Here is a 19,667-nt window from a genome sequence, read left to right on the forward strand (position 1 = left end):
AGGTGAAGGATCCTATCTGGACTGGAATGATAGCTAGAATGCATGATTATTTTGCAAGGAAGGTACAGTTTATTTACCTGTGAGTAAATGTTATTTTGTGAGGAGTGTGCCCAGGGGAATGAAGAAGAAAAATAATCTCCAGTTGATTCTCTCATAACACGTGTGCTCTGAGGATGCAGTACCTGATTTAACAGCATCTGCAGGCATAAACTGAAGCTTTTACAGTTAATTCTTAAGCTGTAGAGCAGATGGGAGGACTTGACATTCAATTTAATGCCTTCTTGTGCACCTTTTGCTGTAAACACTAGACTTTTTCTTTACAATGTTAGTTTAATTAAGGAATTAACTGGATTCTGTATGTTATTTACTCATTAAGATTTCACCAGTAGCTCCAGTGATCACTAATTTTATGGGCATTGGCAATAAACTTGCTGCGCTAAAGGGAAAAAGATGTAATCAGAGGAGTCAATTTTGTGAGCACAATACATGTCCATTTGTAGATCTGTCTTCTTAGCATGAGTGGTTTTTTAGTCAGTTTAAAAGCACACAAAACATTAGAACTGCTAATTACTTCTTTAGCTTTCTGAACTATATTCTGGTTTTGGCTTTTACAAATAAAAATGTATAATATAGAAGGATAATCCTGATTATTTTTCTCTCTCTTTTGAACCAGCCTCTTATTCCTAGAAGCCCTACAAGCAGTGTTGCTACTCCATCCAGCACTATCAGCACACCTACAAAAAGAGACAGCTCTGCCCTTCAGGATCTTTACATACCCCCTCCTCCAACAGAACCTTATGTTCCAAGGTAAAAAAGACCACTTCACAGTACAATTTAATATAAAAAAAGTTTGTGAAATAACTGACGATTCTGTTCTTACCTATTTATTAGTCTGCCCTGCAGATAATAAGCTATTAATGCTGTATTTCACAAGTAAACTGAATATTAAGGGTAGATGTGTTGAATCAGCCAAGAATGTTCTGAATCAATATCTTGTCTGCAAAATGGACAGTAGCCTTTAGAAAAGAGGGTTCTGTTCCCTGTTTTCTGAAATATGGGATAATCAATTGACTGCAACAGTCTCATCCTCATTCAGAAGAGTAAAAGGTACCTGAAACCCTGAATCTGTAACTGGGAAAGGAGCTTGTATTGGTTCCCTTGCCCAGTAATCATGATGCAGCAAGGGAGTCTAAGTTAAATGCAAGAAACTTTTTAACTTCAACAACAGCACTGTTTAGTCCTGCCATAGTTTTCTTTTTCAGATATATTTGATAAGACAGCATTAGAGCAAATATCAGGTTTGTATTTTAGTGTGGCCACTCTGCTAGACTGTGCAGTGACCATGCTGTTCCTTGTTAGTACAGCTGCTGCTCTCACCTGCCACCTAGAACAGGCATTTTCATCTCTCCCAACTCTCTGGACTTGCTGAGCCAGAAGGACAGCAGATCCTCCTTGCAGATTCATTATCCTGCCTTTACACAGCAACAAACAATTCAGTATAATTCCGTAATTTACACAGATGTTGCATTCCTGAAACTCTGAGAGAATTTATGGCCTACAAATAGTACAGGAGGTGGCTACCCAGAGGTGTAGGATTGTATTTAAGAGGAATCAGAAATCCTCAAGCTTCCATAATCTTAGACACAGGTTCTCATATGTCCAGTTAACGTATTTTTAAATTAATTCTTGCTTTTCTTTTAGTTACCTTTCTTGGAAAGGTTATAAGGGCAGCCTGTTCTTTCTTGTACCTGAGTTTCTTGTAGCTGAGTTTTTCTTACAGTTTCTTATCAGCAACTCCTCTAGCCAGTTAATAAGATATATGACCTGATACTGACAGAACTTTCCAGAGGTTTGTCCAAGAGTGAGGTCTATGGTAAGTTAAATTGCCTACTGGGGGGGGACGAGTTAAGATTCTGTGATAAATTCTTGCTCTTCAGAGATATGAAAAAACCTTCCAGGGCAGCAGAAGTGTGATCTTGACTTCATGAGGATGTCAGAAGCCTTTTGTGAAGCCTTAATCTGTGTTCCATGTTCCTTCCTTCCTTATCCTTGCCTCATCTGTACCTGGCTTGGTTTCTATTTCTCAGAGAAAAAAAATCATTTCAAATGTGACTTGTATAACCCAGTTGAACTTACACATACTCTAGTTTACTGTAACTGGTTTTTTCTTTTAATTAAATGAGAACATTCTCAGTCATGACACTTGAATTATGCACAGGAATGGAATATTTTACCTCCCTGATAACAGTTCTTTGTTATACTCACGTAAATATTTTAAGGACATAATTTTCAGAAAATTTACAGAACCAAGTATTTAATTATTATTAAATATTAACATTAAAAAAAGCTGAGGAGAATAAAGCTCAACCAAAGCATAGTCTTAGGTGTGTTCCTCTATGAATGCAGTAGTCACATGGTAAAGACCTAGCACTCCTGAAACTATACTGTCTTATACCTTTGTACTGATTCTAATTATGTTTACCATCACAAAAATATTTTTATTTGATAAGAAGTCCATCCTCATTTTTAAAGTATTTTTGGTGAACATTCACTACTCTTCAGTTTTTGAGTTCTGCTCTAGAAATTGAGATCTTCCAAATGAATTTTGATTATTTTTAATAACATCTCTTAAATCATGATGATAATGCAGTAGTTTGGACCAATTCAGAGTAAATCTTATAATACATATTAGTACAAGCTGTAATCTTGTAGAGAGATTAGGCTTTGTACATTTGAATTTTTTCATCAGCTTAATCCAAATGGACTGTTCTTGATTTCACCTGTCATGTAGGGTGCAGTGTTTCTGAATAATTTGTTTGGGCATTTCATCAGTTTTTTTGCCCATGATTAACTATATTAAATCATGTGTGTATTTTGGGTATTGTCAAACTGCTCAACATCTGTTTCTCAGTTTGTTGTTGCCATTCCAAAGGGAAAAAAAAATAAACCTCCTTTTGTTACTGGAATAGAGTAAAAGACTTGATATTTTGATGTAAATGGTAAAACCCAAAGCCTTGGTGATGGTACCCACAGGCAGCACAGCTGGTGACATATCCTCACATGGATGGCATGACAAAAAGGGACCAGCACTTTGCATGTGCTGGTTGTATGTTAGTGCCTGCTCATATTTATCAAGTACCTTTGGGGATGAGGACTGGAGCCCTTATCTCTAGAGGGCTGTGACAAAGGGTGTTTGCTGATGGCTCTGTACTCCATGCTGCAGTAGAGATGCCCCTTGGTCAGGCTGCACAGCCTTCCTTGTGCCAGCCCCTGCTGGTGGCTGCAGCATCGATTAGCATCTGCCTGCTTTATGTCAGTCTCCATCACGTTAGCTGCTGGGGTCCCCAGCTCTGTCACCACAGGAAGGCTCTCTGTGGCTGGAGCAGAGCCCACAGCCCTGTTGGGGCTGCACCAGCCTCCCTCACTAAGCCAACACCATCCCTGCTCTGGGAGTGCAGCTTGCCAAAGCGAGTGACCAGTGGGAGTTGGTGATGCTGCACTGTCACAATGAGACAGGATGGCCTTCTCTCATCCTCACGGCTGCCTGGGTTCCATGAGGAGGCTTTGTTTGGTCCTCAGATGGAGTCCCAAGGTGCCAGGTGAAGTAGCATGCTGGCCAGCTTGGAACTCACATGGAAGCTCACAGGGGCTGAAGGACTCCAACAAGAGCATAGGGCCCAGCTTGTCTCTTGATTACCTCTTGAATACCTACTTCTCTCTTGACTACCTGCATTTTGCTGCCCAGAAATAACTATCTGATCAGGTCTTTTGCAGCCATCTCCAGGCAGTTCTAGCAGCATGTTTAGTAGATGAGCCCTGGTTCATCTAGTGCAAGAAAGGACTCCTAACCCAACACAGCTTTCTCTCCTGTTTGTGCCTTTGAGTAGTTTCCATTTTCGAAGAGAGGGGCAGACGTGCAGGAAAGCAAAAAGATCCTGGGGATCTGACACCAAGTGCAAAGTGAGCACTGTCCTGGGGTAGCAGCTGATCAGCAGGTGCTACACACTATATGTGAAACTGCATGGATGTATCTGTACAACTTCTGGACCTGAAATGATTGTGCAAAACTATGTCAGGTGTCTGTATGTCTTCTGTGCCTGGTTTTTCTTGACCTAGGATAAAGTGTAAGGAATCAGATTGAATTTTCTGATGCTTGCCATGCAGCCATGTCTTTAAAGTATTTGAGGTATTTAAAAATGCAAGTATAAAAATGTAAGGCCAGCATTATTCCTCTGCCTTAAATCACAAAATCTTAGCTAGAGTCCAGGAAAAACAAGAAAAATAAAAAAGCAACTGCACATCAATTGTATTTCTAGAATTCTTTTCAAGAAAAATCAATGAGATGGATAGATCAGTAAAGAACTGAACAAACTGAAAAAATGTGTGAGGTAACTGGCATATAAATGCATACATATGCATATATGCTGTGTGATCCTGATGTGGGGTGGATTTCATCTGTTTCAGTGTATGAAATACTGGCATAGGCCCATGTTTATTGCAACATTCACAGTGTAAGAAAATCAGTGTCTTATCTCAATATATGAAAAATTTCTCTTTTTAACTGAAGGGATGAAAAGGGCAATCTCCCCTGTGACGATGTTGGCAGACATATAGTGGGCAAACCAGTTCATACAGGATCTGAATCTCCAAACTCATTTCTGGACCAGGAATATCGGAAACGCTTTAACGTGGTTGAAGAAGATGCAGTTTTGTACTGCTATGAGTATGAGAAAGGAAGAACAAGTGGTCCTGGAAGGAGAGAGAGCACACCAACATATGGTACAGCACTGATCTCATAAAGATAATCACCATTTGTTGATTTTAGGATTTTCATGCATCTGCTTTTGTTTTTGACCATGAAAATATTTCTGGTGACTATTGGTTTTGCTGAGAATTCAATACTACTTTAGTCCAATTTCAACCTAAGAGCTTGTTCTGTTGTAGGAAAGAAAAATACTATGATAGGTAAGTCCAGTTTAAAATTGATGGGTTTGCTGAATATAAATTCTATTTGTGCTATCAACTTAGTTTTCCAGTCTATGTTTCAGTATCATTTTATTGAAAAAACCATATACCAGCTCATGGTATATACCAGATCTTGGTTTTTTTACTAAAAATACAGAATGGAAATTTTCTCTCATTATAAGGGCAAGACTCAAATAAGTTTTGGAATTCAGCTTTGGAAAAATTTTCCTATGCATAATAACAATTAAACCCCTTCAGATTTACCAAGATATAACATACTGCTTTCACATTGCACTGCTCTCTTAAAACTCTTTAATTTTTCTTTAGTCCTAGAATTGAAGTATGACTGATGGCAGTGGTCTTTTTTTGTAATACTATATTAACCTCCTGTAACTTCCTATATTGCAAGTGATATCTTTTTGCATATAGCAGTTCCTCTCCATTTAAGATCATAGGTTGTTTAAGAAGGAATTTTGCATGTGAACACGCATGTGTATTCGTGGTACATTCACATCTTGGATTTTGACTTACTTAGGATGAGAATTCAGAAACAATTTCTGCTAAGAGTTTTGATGCTCAAACCCTTATACTCCAGGTTATTTTACCCTTGAAACTGTTGGAACTCTTCTTTTAACTAGTATGGTAACTTGTTTCAGCTTTGGACTGGGAGAACTGGTTTTCTGTTGCCAAGTATAAAATTGAACAGACATGGAGTTGTTAGGCAACAAGAGTAAATGAAGAGGAAATCTCATGTTTAAAAATGTATTTTGACTGCTACAGTATTAGCTGAGCAGACACTTGAATATTTTTTCAATCTACCTGCTATGTTTCTTCAGCTTTTAAAGTGAGCACAAGCTGTATGTTAGACTTCTTATAGCAATGCTGTCATCATATCCCTTTGTGAAGAAAACAGATATAATTTGAGGAAGTATAGATTTAGTACATCATACAGCCAAGCCCCAAAATCACCTGGGAACCTTGATATGAACTGAACTTGAGCTGTGTAAAGTATCCTCAGGACCTGGAGCCATGTGCTTGCACAATAATGAAAGGTTGCATTTTCACAAAATGCACCTTTTCTACACAAGCACACAATCCTGCTGAAAAATGTTCAGGATCCTCTTGATTTCAAAGTATTTTCAAGTGTTTTCTAACCATGCCCATTCTGTGCAAAATAACTGCTAAATTTCGAAAATGGATGTATCAATTTTATTACTCCAGTATTTCAGATACTGCAATTGGTGGCTGCAGTCAGTTCCATTAACAGAGATGTACTCACTGTTCCAGATATTAAATTCTAACACTGGTGGTTGAGGGTGAAGAAGAACATATTTCTTCTTCAAGGACTGATGAATCCATTATTTTGTTATAGGATGGCTTTTTTAGCCTTTTTTATCAGTTAGCCAGAAGAGACATAAAGACATGGATCAAAGACTCCACTGAAAATCAGTCATTATTTAACACATTTGTTTTACAGTCTTTCACTTTTGATCTCGCTTTTTTATTGAATTCACATTGCCAAGTCCATTTTAATTTAAGTGTATTTTATAAAAATATTACCATTTCAGCATTAAATTCTATTTCCCACATGGCATTTGTTATCATAAGGTATGGGGTAGGCATGACCTTAGGGTTTCACAGAAATCTGGAAAATTACAATAACACTCTTCTGGCTTATGGTCACCCATTAAAGAAAGTCAAAGAGAGTTCCCAGGCCTAGAGAAAGAATTGTTCTCAACATGTACTTACCATTAATTTTGTGGTGTGTCAATTTTTTAACAAAAAATTTTCTCTTTCCTCCTTCATGAGAGGTTAATAAGGCCTTCTGTAATTTCTTTATTGGAATCTTTTGACATTTTTTGAGAATGTTAACAAACATAATTCTCTTTCATGCTCTTGCTGGCTTCAAGCTCTTCTATAGTTGCTGCTAATTTACCTTGGAAAGCTTCTGTTTACGTGCAAGATAAATATTTTCCTGAGTGTCCTCCCAATGGAAAAGAGATTAGGGAATCCATAGGGGTTAAAAACAAGGTTGTTAGTAGAGGTAAGAAGCAAATGCAATTTGAGTTTAGGGAAAGAAACAAATTTGATCATTGCAGTTTTAATGCCAGATACAAGAGCAGGTACTTTGAATAGCTGAAGGTTTTTGCAGAAGATTTGTTGTTGCTTTTGATAACCATCATATTTTAACAACCTATTTTGTGGCTTTTCTATTTTATTAAGTGTGCAGTTGTATTAATAAGGTACTGAGTGTTCAGCCTCACAAAGAAAAGAAGGTTTTATTTCTAGAAAAAAAACTGTTGAGAGCTGTTTCTGATCAAGTAAACATGAGCCATATACGTCCCTACTCAGGAAATGACTTTGTGAAAAATAAATCTCACCAGCTTCAGATTTAAAAATGTGTCCCTAAATAGTAAAATGAATGATGAATGATAAGTGAAAAGTTTAAAATATATATGACTTTCCTGAGTAGTGATGTATTTGTTACTTGATCCTATGATCTGTACAGAACATACAACTTTTTTGTCGGTTTTGGGGGTTTTTTTTAATCATAAAAACTTTTACGATTACGCTGCCTGCATGGTGTTGGTTTGTTTTCCATGGGCACAGTACTTCAGCAGGGAGAGGGACATGCTTGAATATTTGTTTTCATTACAAACATGTTTCTGTTTTTCAGTGTATCATGGATTTAACCTCAGAAATGTGGAGTAAGACTTTTATGTAGGGATTTTCTACTAAAATAATTTACAAGACTTTTGAAGCTTTTGCTTTTAGCTTTGCAACTTCTAAAATCAAACTACTTACTCACTTTTTGGGTTTGTGATTGGTAGATTGATTTAACAAAGAGCAAGGGCTGATCTTGTTGGGAAAACATTTTGTTTTCAGTCTGTCAGATAATATGCCATGTGCTATGCTTCTCTGCTTTGTTTTAATGCATTATTTACCTACGCTTTGTTTCAGTACACTATTTAACTTGCTAAAGAATTCAGACCACTGTAAGTGATCCCACTAAGTTTCATAGCACACTGATTTCACTGATCTGCAACTATATATATGCAATCCTTAAACAGAAATCATAATTTACAGCATTTTTTTAAATCAATTCAACAGCTTCCAATCAAAATTTAAAAGATAGGACATTCTTCAATATTCTTTTTTTTGCTGTCTGAAGACAAAGTGAATTTAGCAGTGATGATGTACTTTACTTTCTGTGGATGAAATGCTATAAAAGAAATTACATATAGAGGTTTTGTGCTTGCTTTCTTAGTCACTGATGGGTCTTGTGAGCCCACCAGCAAATGTGCTATTTGTGAAGGTACTTCAGTGAGATGCACAAGTTTCTGTTACCAAAAATTCACACGTGCTTTAAAACAGTTCTCCCATCTCTGTGCCCAGGGGCTTCCAGAATAAAAAACAGATGCTGCTCAATGAGAACTGAAGTAATTCGAATGCATTATCAGTGTCAGACATCACTCCAGTGATGATTGTGTAGGGCACTGGATTCTAAACTTAAAAAAAATCCATTAAATACTTAGCTTCTTCTTTTCTGTTAAAGAAAACAGAATTCCTGTCCTAACTTCTTATTCAGAGGCAATGCTGGATCCTCTTTCCTAAGCAACCCTGTAGAACAGCAGCTTAGCTCTGAATTTGTTCTTTCTTCTAAAGAATGTTGTGTTAATGCTGCCTTATGGTGCATGGTCTAAGTTTTTTCCTCTGTTTCCAGGGAAGCTGAGGCCTATTTCTATGCCAGTAGAATATAACTGGGTGGGAGATTATGAAGACCCCAATAAAATAAAAAGAGATACTAGGAGAGGTAAGTAATCTGAACACACATCTTATACAAGGCATTATGGGTTTTATCTTGTTTTAAGCTATGTATTTCAACATAATTTTGCTTCTTGTTTAGCTATATATATATGTTTGTGTACCTGTTTTGGTATTTTCTTTATTATGTATGCTTAACTTTTTGCAGAGTCTATTTTAGGATTCAGGAAGTTGATTGGAAAACATTCTAGAGCAGCTTGGGATTTACTTCAAAATCAAAGAGGATAAGTTCTTCAAAATTTTGGGTTGTGAGTCTTGGATACATAACTCCACGTATGAAATTATGACCTCTGATATTGCTGTTATCAGCCAGGAACAAGATGTTACAGTAATGATAGCTATTTCTGTAAAATATTAACTAAATATTCAGTAGGGGACAAAAAAGGAAACACTTAGGAATTATTAGGAAAAGAATACAAGGCCAAATTTAGAAGTGTTCTAATGCTGCCATGTCAGTTGCTGCTCATGCTGTGTGTGTGCAATTCCAGTCTAAGCTCTTAAGAAAAATACAGTTGAATTCAATAAGGTTTTGGAGACAACAAAAATTGATCAGATGTGGGAATTGACTTCTAAACTGGGGTCAGTTAAGCAGGCTGGCCTTTATCAGTTTGGGGAACTTAAGCAGAACATAATAAAGGTTTATAAAAGCTCGTGTGGAATGAACTAAGGAAATAGTTTTGTCAGTGTTTAATCTGAAACAAGAGCAAAGAGATCAAATATCTCTGTTGGATGCTGGATAAAAGGAAAATGATCTGATGCAATTCATGTTCAAGCTGAAGAACCTCTTGCCACAGGAGTTTGTGGATACTAGAAGTTCACATTAGTGCAAAGAAAGACAGACAATTTTGTGAAAAAGAAATCTACTGAGGTTTCCTAAATTGACAGACATTGCTTCTGGGTCAGGATGTCTCAGCTATAAATTGGTATGTGCAGGAAAGGTTTTCAGGGAAAATATGTGTGATATAGTGAATGATCTCCAATGAATGTTCAGAGCAAATTACTTTAAAATGTGTGGTACCATTGACCTTTGTATTCATTAGGACTACTGGTATAAAAGTGGCAAAAACCTCAAAATTACAGTAGGTCCATCATTGCTCATTTTTTTCAAAACTCCAAGACAAAAATTATTGATGTGCAACTTCTTTTATCTTTTGTTCCCTTTATTTAAAATATACCAGAAAACTGTAAGAGTCATGAATTTTCCCTACCAAAAGTTTGCTTTCTTATTGTATCTGAACCAAAGAAACGTATGGGTTTTGTTAATGGAGTAGTCCTGAAGAGTTAAATTGACAGTAGATCTTAGCAAGAATATTGCATGTTCTGGAAGCAGGATTTACATGCATGCAACCGTTCACAATTATTTTTTGCAATACTTTTCTTTCGACAGAAAATTCATTGCTTCGCTATATGAGCAATGAGAAAATAGGTCAAGAAGACTACATGTTTCAAAGGAATAGCAAAAAGGATACTGGGAAAAAGTCCAAAAAGAAGGGAGACAAGAGTAGTAGTCCAAGTCATTACTCCCTGTTGCCTAGTTTACAAATGGAGTCATTGAGACAAGAAGTCATGGGCACACCTGGACCAGAAACTGCTTTGTATCACGTGAGTTAAAATAACATTAACAAAAGTCATTGCTCTGTGCTTGTGATGAGGGACAGTCTTGGTTTTATAGAGGTGTTCAAACCTTCAGACCTTCTCTGGACTGATTTATATTCTTCAGACAATAATTTAAGTCTTAAAGAAATACTTTGGAATTCTTGATTTTGCTGTTAAGATGCAGGATGGACAGCATTGTTTTGTTTCCTTTATCAGAAGATGGCACTTTTGAAATGCAGTGAATAACTTGCTGCTGATGGAAAGGGAAGCAGCAGCAGTTTCCTGACTGGCTGGAAACCTTCTGCCCAGTATCTCTATCCCTGCAATATGCTAAGTGTTGTCACAGCCCCTTTACTACAGGTATTTGGAAGGCCTGATAATGTCAGGGGAACCTGTGGGAGGTGTTTGTTTTTCTTTTGAGGTAAGAGGAGCTCTAATGCATGTAAGAGTTTTTAACATACAGCCCTCAGGAATGCAAATATAAATGTGAAGGTGGTGGTTCTGCTGAACAGGATGCATAAGGAAAATTGCAGTCACTTGATAGTTTTTAAGTGTGTCCAAGAAATGGAGTTAGAAGATCACAACATACTTTAGATATGATAATACATTCACCCCATAGCACTTTCTATGTATCGAGAGAATGCCATCTCTCACTGACATTTCTTTCTCAGTATATGTTAAATTCCCGACACTATGCAGTGACAAAAGCTTTTATTTTAAGGTACCATATTTTCTTTTTCTTTGGTTCCCTCTATCACATAATAAGTCTAGTTTCCAAATTCTGTACAAAAATAACTTACGTATACAGGAACTGGAAGATTCTCAAAGCTCTGGTTTGGAAGTTAATGAGCAATGGCAAGCATAGAATTGACAACAAGCATTTTTCATTTCCTTTGGATATCTATCCACAGAACACTTGAAATGTTACCACCCAAATTCCACCAGTATCAGCTAATCCTTCTTGTGCATCATTACCATTAAAGAATCTCTCTCTGCAATGCCATTAAATCTTCAACATCTATTTGAAAGTTTAGTTGGAAGTTATTCCTTTATAAAAATAAATAAAGGTTGTTCATTCTTTAGAATACAAATCAGTATTGATCTGCTAACTGGCTATGGAGTAAAATGCATGAAGTAAACAGAAAAAGGTATCTTGAACTATTGATTTGTCCTAGGGGAAATGGAAAGGAGCCCTTCACAAAGCATTTACAGCCCTCTGCAGCTGAATGTTGCTGATGTGCCTCTGGAAGCTGGCTGCTATCATGCAGTACCAGAGTTTCTATTTAGTGGTGATGACATCCAAGTATTGTGGTGCATAGATCTTTTGCCACATAGCAGACTCAAAGGTTTTGTAATAAATTGGGCAGAACTTTCCTTCCAATCTTAAATAAACAGTACAGTGAGCAGACAAAGAATGGGGGAGTACAGATAACACACAAGGAACTCTTATCTGCAGTAAAATTTTATTAAGCTGTAGATAACAAATCAGACAATGAAAACATACTTTATGCTCAAATTGCATCTTAAAGATCACTAAAAAAGTGGCTGTCCTATTACAATTTTTCTTTAACAATCAGCAGCTACCTAGTTTTTCCCAAAGATTTCAGATTATTTGTAAATTGAAGCCTCCAAATACACGTGAGTTGAGTGCAAAGGAACTGCTCTGGGAAAGAGCTGGAGGTTTTTGTTTGGTTTGGTTTGTTGGTTTTTTTTAAAGTCAATGTTTTCATCATGCTAGAATATCAAGGAAAGAGAGAATACTGTGACTCTGTGCTGTGTATGCCACAAGCCAGTAGATTTTCAGCCTCTACCACGTGGCTTTACTTGAATTTGAACCTGTAGTGCCTCAATTGTTTGTGTAAGGTCCCAGTGCTAAAGAACACTCCACCAGGCTTGTTAAGTACCTCCAATCCCTGATTACTCACGTTGTTAAGACTATTCACCTATTAGCCTGTGTTTACCTGGCTTCTATGTCCAACCATAGTTATAAATGTACCCTTATCTTCTGGATTTAAATTTCTTTTGTTACCCAATTTATCCCTCAATATAGGATTTTACAGGTTATAATCAAATGATTTTGTAGACTCCTCTTGCTTGCAAGACTTAGAATGAGCATCTTAGGTTTTTCTTCGAAGATTGTGTTTTTACATCCTTTCCTCATTCTCACAATTCTTTCAAATCTTCATATCTAATCCTAAACTATCTTAAGCATCCTTCGTAAAATCTATATGCCAGCACATCATGTAAATTTCCAGGAGCTGCATGGAAAGATTACATAATCTTTTCCTGTTCACTGCTTCTCTATTTAAATTCTTAAATGACTGATTACTGTTTTTAAGCATAGCCTTGGAATGAAAGTATGTTTGTTACTTGGTTTTAGCTTTATTTCTTCTGTAATTATATTATTTCAAATCACTTTTCTGCAAGACTAATATTCCCAATCTAAAAACTTTTATCTTTCATTCTTTGTTCTGAAATCCAGTAACATTGTATATGGTTGGTCACGTTGAAACATCCACGCTGAATAATCCATGTCTCTGAAGCAGCCCTAAGTATGAAATATGTGAGAGAAAGGGCTCTGGACCCTCAAACTAGGCCCCCATAATTCCCAAGTCCATAACAAAGGAGTAGGATCTGGTGTGGAGTCTCCTTATTCTGAAATTACATTTTTAATGTGCATATTCTGTGATATAGAAAGCATGCACATTTAATTTCTTCTTTTTTTAAATTTCTATTTTATTTTCCCTTTTGCTGAATTCCCTGGAATAAAAGCCATGCTGCTTACTCAGCAGTCAGGTTTTGTGTCGTTCACTGGTCTTTGATTCTGTGTTACCTTTATTCAGTGATGTTTTCATTCTTTTTTGACTCTATTGACATAAATGTTAAATAATTTTGGACTAAAATGCATGCCACTACTTAATGATGAATCCCCCTTACAATTCCAGGACTCCTTGCTTTTGAATTTTGCAGCCACTGCCGTGAGCAGGTTGATTACCTTTTTACTGTGAAGCTTTTCCTGCAGAAAAGCAGGTTTCACAATTATGCTGACTTCAGCTCCTTCTGTTGCTTTTATATATGGCTCTACAGAAAAGAAAAATCTTTGATCAAAAAAACTACAGTGCTGAATTAAATTACAACTGCAGAAATGGTATTGTTTTTTGTGCTGTAAACAAAGCGGAAAGTGTTTAAAAAATTACCATGATAATGTAGAAGGGCCTGGTTGCTCATTTGATAAAAGCTATTCTGTAAAATGCCAGCAGATATAAATTGTTATATTCTAAACTGATTGCAAGATTGTGGCAGTCTAGCATTTTTCTGAATGTCAGGATACTGAACTTGCAAAAAATCACTGTTTTCAACAGTTTTATTTGCACTGCTGACCTGCCATTGCAATCAAAAACTCTCTGGTCAAAGGTGCATTTCAGTTGCAGCCTTGAAAAGTGAACAGGATTTGCTTGTGTCCACTGAATACAACCAATGTGATACTGATACCATAGCAAAACAAAAACTAATTTGTGTTCTGTGTGAGCTAAACATCTCTTGTATCCTCTTCTGGTGTTTCTGAATCCTCATATACAAATTTTCTACACTGCTTTGTTTTTTTTTCCCATCCTAGAAATTTTCAGTGTTAGGTTGATTTTTAGAAAAGTTGTTGTTCTTGCATTCTATTTTTCTTCCTCAGTATTGTAAAAGAAGCCAACACAGAGTATTAATGCTTTTATTAAGCTGAGACAAACTATTTGAGCTGTTTGTAATCTGATGTGCAAGCAGGTGTTCAATGTGATCTATTTCTGTAGGTAGAACACAGCACAGTTAAAATTGTCTTGAACTTTTGGGGCACAAGAGATGAAAGCTCTGACATATCATAATTTCTCAAGTTTGTTATGTTTTCTGTGTAGGAATTTTCTTGGTGTGCTGTGCTTTTTGTTGAAGGAAAATAATGTGGTTATTTAGGAGGGAAATAGAGCCATGGGTCAAAAGAAGTTCAACATCACGTTAATAACTGGATCAATACAAGTTTCCCTTAGCATAAAAGCAGCAGTGCAAAGTGAAGAAAAAGATACAGGCTATTGTTTGTAGTAGTAAACAAAATTGCTTTTTCTTGCATAAATCCCTACTATATACAATAGGCTGTAACCTACACAAATAAACTTTAATTATTGATCTTGTTTCTTCTCCTTTCCTGCCTCCCATTATCCCTCTGCCTTTTCCAGTGTATGCTTACTTGTTCATGTGTTTTTAGCAATACATAGTGACTTGCTTGTTGTAGGAAAAGTGACAGAAAAATGGCTTCTCACTGTGCTGTAATAACCAGAATATTTTAAAATGTTTAATTAATTAGAGGAGTTTTCTTAGTTATTTTATTTGCATTTGAAAATAAGATAAGTTTAGTAGCAAAATGTGCCACTTTAAGTTCATACATCTGAATCAGGTTGCTCAGGAATGAGTTGAGGAGATAAATCAAGGTTTGTACAATTGGGTTTTGCTGAATTTACATGTGTAGATATGTACACATGCACTATCTTTAATGTTCCAGTTCTACTTTTAATAAGGGAGAAATAAAATAAAAGCTATCAGCTGGAGTTGTTGTGCTGTAAATTGAATTAAGTTGGTGCAACTTTGGCAAATTTCTTTTTTTTCCTCTTAAGCAATGTATAACCGTCCATGTGATGGAAATGCAGCCTGCTGACTTAATCATATAATTATCAGCAATACTTGCTGCAGTGAGCACCCACAGAGAGCCAGGCACTCTGTACTGTGCCAGGCAGGCAGCCAGGGCCAGGGGTCTGAGCAGGGTCACAGTTCCAGCTGTTCTCTCCCCTGTCCTCCCAAGGTGGCTGGGCCAGTTCAGCTCCTTGGGTTTTCTCAGCACAGCTGCTGGGGCAGCATCAGTTGGCTGCAGCAGTGATCTTGTTGGAAGTGCTTCAAGTGAAGACTTGTTTATGGACCTATTGCAAAAGTCAGTTTTTAGCTAATAAAATAAATTGGAAAGGAGACTAAATTTTAGCCAAAATAACTTTTACTTAAATTATGGTGTTTCTTGCCTCATACAAACCCCTCCAGAAAAAAATACAGGAAAATGCTTTTTAAAAGTTTGATTCAAAATGTGTATAGGTAGATGTGTCAATACAGAGAAGAATTTACCAAAAAACTCATGATTTTGAAAACTTTTAAATCTAACTCTTCTTAAGTGGTTGATATTCCCTTATTTCTCCCGTTCTTCTCTGCAGAAGGGCTGAAAGGAAGTAAAAAGTGAAAAAACTTAAACTACATAGTTTTTGATGAAAATTCTTCAAATGTGCATGTATTTATAAAACCCTTTAATCGTAGTGCCCAATAAGTAGCATTTTAAAAAGTGCAGAACATTTGCATATTAGTTTCCTAATAAACTCGTGCACAAGCTACCCATCAATTTATCACAAAAATCTCGTTTATAAAATTGGCATCTAAAAAGCATTAAATAGTGCAGAATGATTTACCAAAAAAACAGCCCTAACAAAACTACCCCACTGAAAAACTATCAGATTCCTATAATTGTAAATATCACAGTATTTAAAGAATTTCTATTTGCTGGATTTTTTTGTTATGGACATTTGTAAATAAACAAAAAAAATTGCAGAGAAAAAATTAAAAAGCAGTTGCACAGATTTTAAGTAGGAGTCTGAAATTTTAAATGTCATTGTACCATTACAACAGATGGAGTTGGTACATTTTCTTCTTAAAATGTCTGGAGTCCGACTATGGCAGTATTTAAATAACAAGGCTCCCTTTTTTCTTTTATTTTTCCTCCCTATTTTCACAATAGTCTATAGTTATGCATGTTGTTGTTATAGAATAAAAATCTAGCAGTTGGTGTCAAAGTCCAGTTTAATCTAAGTGCATAGTGAAAACTATTTTCCAATAGTATCTCCATGATTTTTGTTAATATTTAAATTAGTGTTACTTCTTTGCTGTAGTCTTTCATCTCCTTTTAAATATATGTATTAAAATAATACTGAAACTTGCGGACAGATTGAAGACTTATGTGCTTTAATTATCAGCAAAGGAAATCTTAAACTCTTTTTTGAAAGTGTAAGAATTATGTAATATAAAAAAAAATTCAGTTGTGTTTCAGTTAAGATCCATTGGCATTTTTATATTCCCAGCTAAGAAACTGCACTGGATTGCAAGTAACTGTCCAGAAATTAAATAAATATAATTAACAGTTTTGGAAATAGTTGTGAAAAATTTCAGTCTCTAATTACCACTGTAAGAAATGATTTTAAAAATAATTTCTTCCCTGCTTTGTTGCAAGTTAGCCCTTTACAGTAAATATAATTGTGCACACTCTAGCTTTTACTGTAAAGGTAGAAAAACACAGACGTTAACCAAAAGTAGCACATATGCTGTGGAATTTCACAAGTGAGAAAACTGTAATTTCTCATGATGTCTAGCCTTCTCAAAAACGCTGTCTGAGGCTGGACTGTGAGTGGGCTCCTGGGTGCCTCAGTGAAGCCCAACACTCTGAGCTGCTCTGGTGCCTGAGTTTCTTCTCAAGTACTTGTACGTTCCTGAAGCTCCAGCAGACCTTGGCTGGTAAAAGCCAAGCACTTGGAAATCCCTCTCTGGAGGTGACTGGAGCATTTGAGACATTTACATCTTTATTCTGTAGGCTATACTGATCACATGTTAGTTTTTGTAGCCTTAGGGGGTTGTTTGGCATGTTTTAGGACTTAAACTCTTTTCTGTCTTTTCAATCAGTGAGGATGTAATGAGGAAGTAAGGCTAGGTAAAAGTAACTAGGTCCACATGTGTGAAAATAGAAGAAACTCACTGCATTGCAGTAGAAACTGAGCTGAAGAGGCTTATGAAGTTATAGAATAATCTGATTTGGAGTTATTTTAAAAGCCTCAAAGTCTATTCAAAGGCAAAAGTGCTAGTTTAACATTTCATATAATGCAATGCAGAGAAGCAAATGCAATTGTACTGTGAAGGCATCATGAGCTTGTATCCATTTCTCATCAGGCTAATCTACTATAGTTCAGGTATAGACAGCCCTTTACTCTGAGAGACATTTAGAAAGAACAATGCTTAAAAAATTCAGTAAGGGAAAAGTAGGATAAGGAAAAGAAGCATAATAGGAAATTTTTACCTATTGCCTTCATGAGTCTGGAACACCGTCATGTCTCACAGCCACACTGGCCATGGGCAGCTCTGGATGCCTGCACATTGGCACATGTGGGGTTTCCTACAGTAGGATACTTGTGGGTTTGTATACGTGATTCAGACAGGAGAGCAGCATGTCTCACATTCTCAGGTTGGGATAGTGGTTCCAGGACTTGGCCAGCTTCTACATGCCCAAAAGAAACCATCTAAACAATACTGTATGTATCCTTTCATTTGAATGCAGCACTTCACAAATGTAACAGACACAAAATAAGTGATAAAAATAGTATTCATGCTGTTAAAACCTGTGTAGGACCTTCATCTAGGTCATAAGTGAACTGTAGCATATCAAACAAACAATACAGTAAAACAGATCACCAATAAGCAAAATATGCCTTTAATGTAAAATTGGAAAATGATTGGCATAGCCCTAAGATTATTGTGGTCAAAGGTGATTTTTGCTATTCCATCTGAGTTGGCAAAAATTTGGTTCAAAACAAATCTACATTTCTGAGAGCAAAAGCAAGAGAGAAACAGCATATAAATTCCTTGGTAATGGAATATGGCTTTATATTATTTTTAGACTAGTGCAATCAACATAGAGGAATAGAGGGGCCTTCTGGGTCTAGTCCTCTGCTGTTGCAGTTAATCTCTTTCACTTAATCCTATTCAGATCTGTATTACATATAAATGTGGTATGAATTGCTGTTACCAGTGATGGGACCAGTAAAAGGTGATAAGCTGGGTGAATGGGTAGCCAGTTGTCATAATTCCAAGTAAAATGTTGGACAGAGGGGAGGAAAGATGGCAGCAAGAGAAAAGCATCTAATGAATTTGCTACAGAAAAACAAAACCCAGATGCTTCAGAAACCGGCATAAACTGGATAGGATAGTAGGATAATTCAGTCTGGGAGCAACCTCAGGAGGTTGTGTGCTCTGGTCTTTGGCTCAAAGCAGGGCCGGCTCTGAGGTCAGACAAGGCTTCTCAGGGCTTTGCCCAGCTGGATGTTGAACATCTCCTGAGATGGAGACTGAATGAACTCCCAGTCAACCTGCAGCACTGTTTGTCTCTCCTCATGGCAAAAAAGTTGGAGATGAACAGCAAAACAGATATTTTGGCAATAGCTGAGTGGATAGCAGCTTGCCTGGATTTAAGGCATAGATTCTGTTGTTTCATTGCTGCTTGGCTAAAACCATCTTGGGAATGTGCCTCAGTAATCTCACATCTGTTTTCCCAGTTCTAGACTCTCAGTCCTTTGAACTCAAGACTGATGAGAGTAGATGTGCATATGCAGCTTTTATATTTGAGTTCTGTTTAAGCATATATTTTGTGAAACAGTAATACTTAGTCTCTTCAGGAGGGAGTGCTAAGTTCTTTTAATTATATGGAATAATATCTGCATTGTTCTTGAGGTATATTATTCCTGTCACAGATTAGAGAATATTTTCATTTCTGTATTGTTTCTCTTTGAAAGAAATAGTTAATACCATTAATTTGCTCTTATTAGGGAAGTGGTTGCCCAAATGAAATGTGAAGGTATTGAATATGGGAGACTTTACATGTAATTTTATATACTCTCTGATCTTTACTAAAATCCAGAGTTAATTATTGCAGCAAAGCAAAATCCTCTAGAGATGAGGTAAGATTGGTTTAGGACCATCATGAAGTGGGAGTCTTTTGTGGAAATCTTCAAACTTTCTCTATTACCTTCTTTTGCATTGTGACCATGAGGGGGAAAAATGGCCTATCATAATTTCTTTCCATGGCAACGCTGGGGAATTCTGTAAAAATTAGAGTTACTGTAAAGGTCATTTAGTCCAGCTCTTCCAGTCTAGATTTATTCCTTACTGCATAGAACATAATGGTCTAAAAGTGTAATTTTATATGGTCTAGAGATGTAGATCTATACATGAGTAAATCTCTCAGCTAAGAACGTTTCCTGATTTCCTTTCACATCCCCATTCTATTTTTTTCTGTTATTTATTTCATAGAATCATTCCCTATGGTATCCTGCTTTTATTACCTGATAAAGGATCATTGCCTTTGTAGGTATTAGCATTCTTTGTACATCAGCAAGCTACATTACCTGTAGCTGGTACAACCACAGTAGCACAGGGGTTTTTTTTATTAATGT

At 36.5% G+C, this 19,667-nt stretch overlaps 1 protein-coding gene across 7 annotated transcripts in view; it reads left to right on the forward strand.

Annotated features, from left to right (window-relative positions):
* The window catches only part of CNKSR2 (connector enhancer of kinase suppressor of Ras 2), a 206,390-nt gene that overhangs the window by 119,884 nt on the left and 66,839 nt on the right, over positions 1-19,667 (forward strand). For all 7 annotated transcript variants that reach the window (XM_014879721.2, XM_088160266.1, XM_088160265.1 and 4 more), the window contains 4 exons: positions 674-807; positions 4,568-4,779; positions 8,690-8,779; positions 10,178-10,392. In XM_014879721.2, the coding sequence (XP_014735207.1) occupies positions 674-807; positions 4,568-4,779; positions 8,690-8,779; positions 10,178-10,392 (651 nt within the window). The remainder of the gene's footprint in view (positions 1-673; positions 808-4,567; positions 4,780-8,689; positions 8,780-10,177; positions 10,393-19,667) is intronic.

Source organism: Sturnus vulgaris, chromosome 2, assembly GCF_052056855.1.
Source record: "Sturnus vulgaris isolate bStuVul1 chromosome 2, bStuVul1.hap1, whole genome shotgun sequence".
In the NCBI taxonomy this organism is placed as follows: domain Eukaryota; kingdom Metazoa; phylum Chordata; class Aves; order Passeriformes; family Sturnidae; genus Sturnus; species Sturnus vulgaris.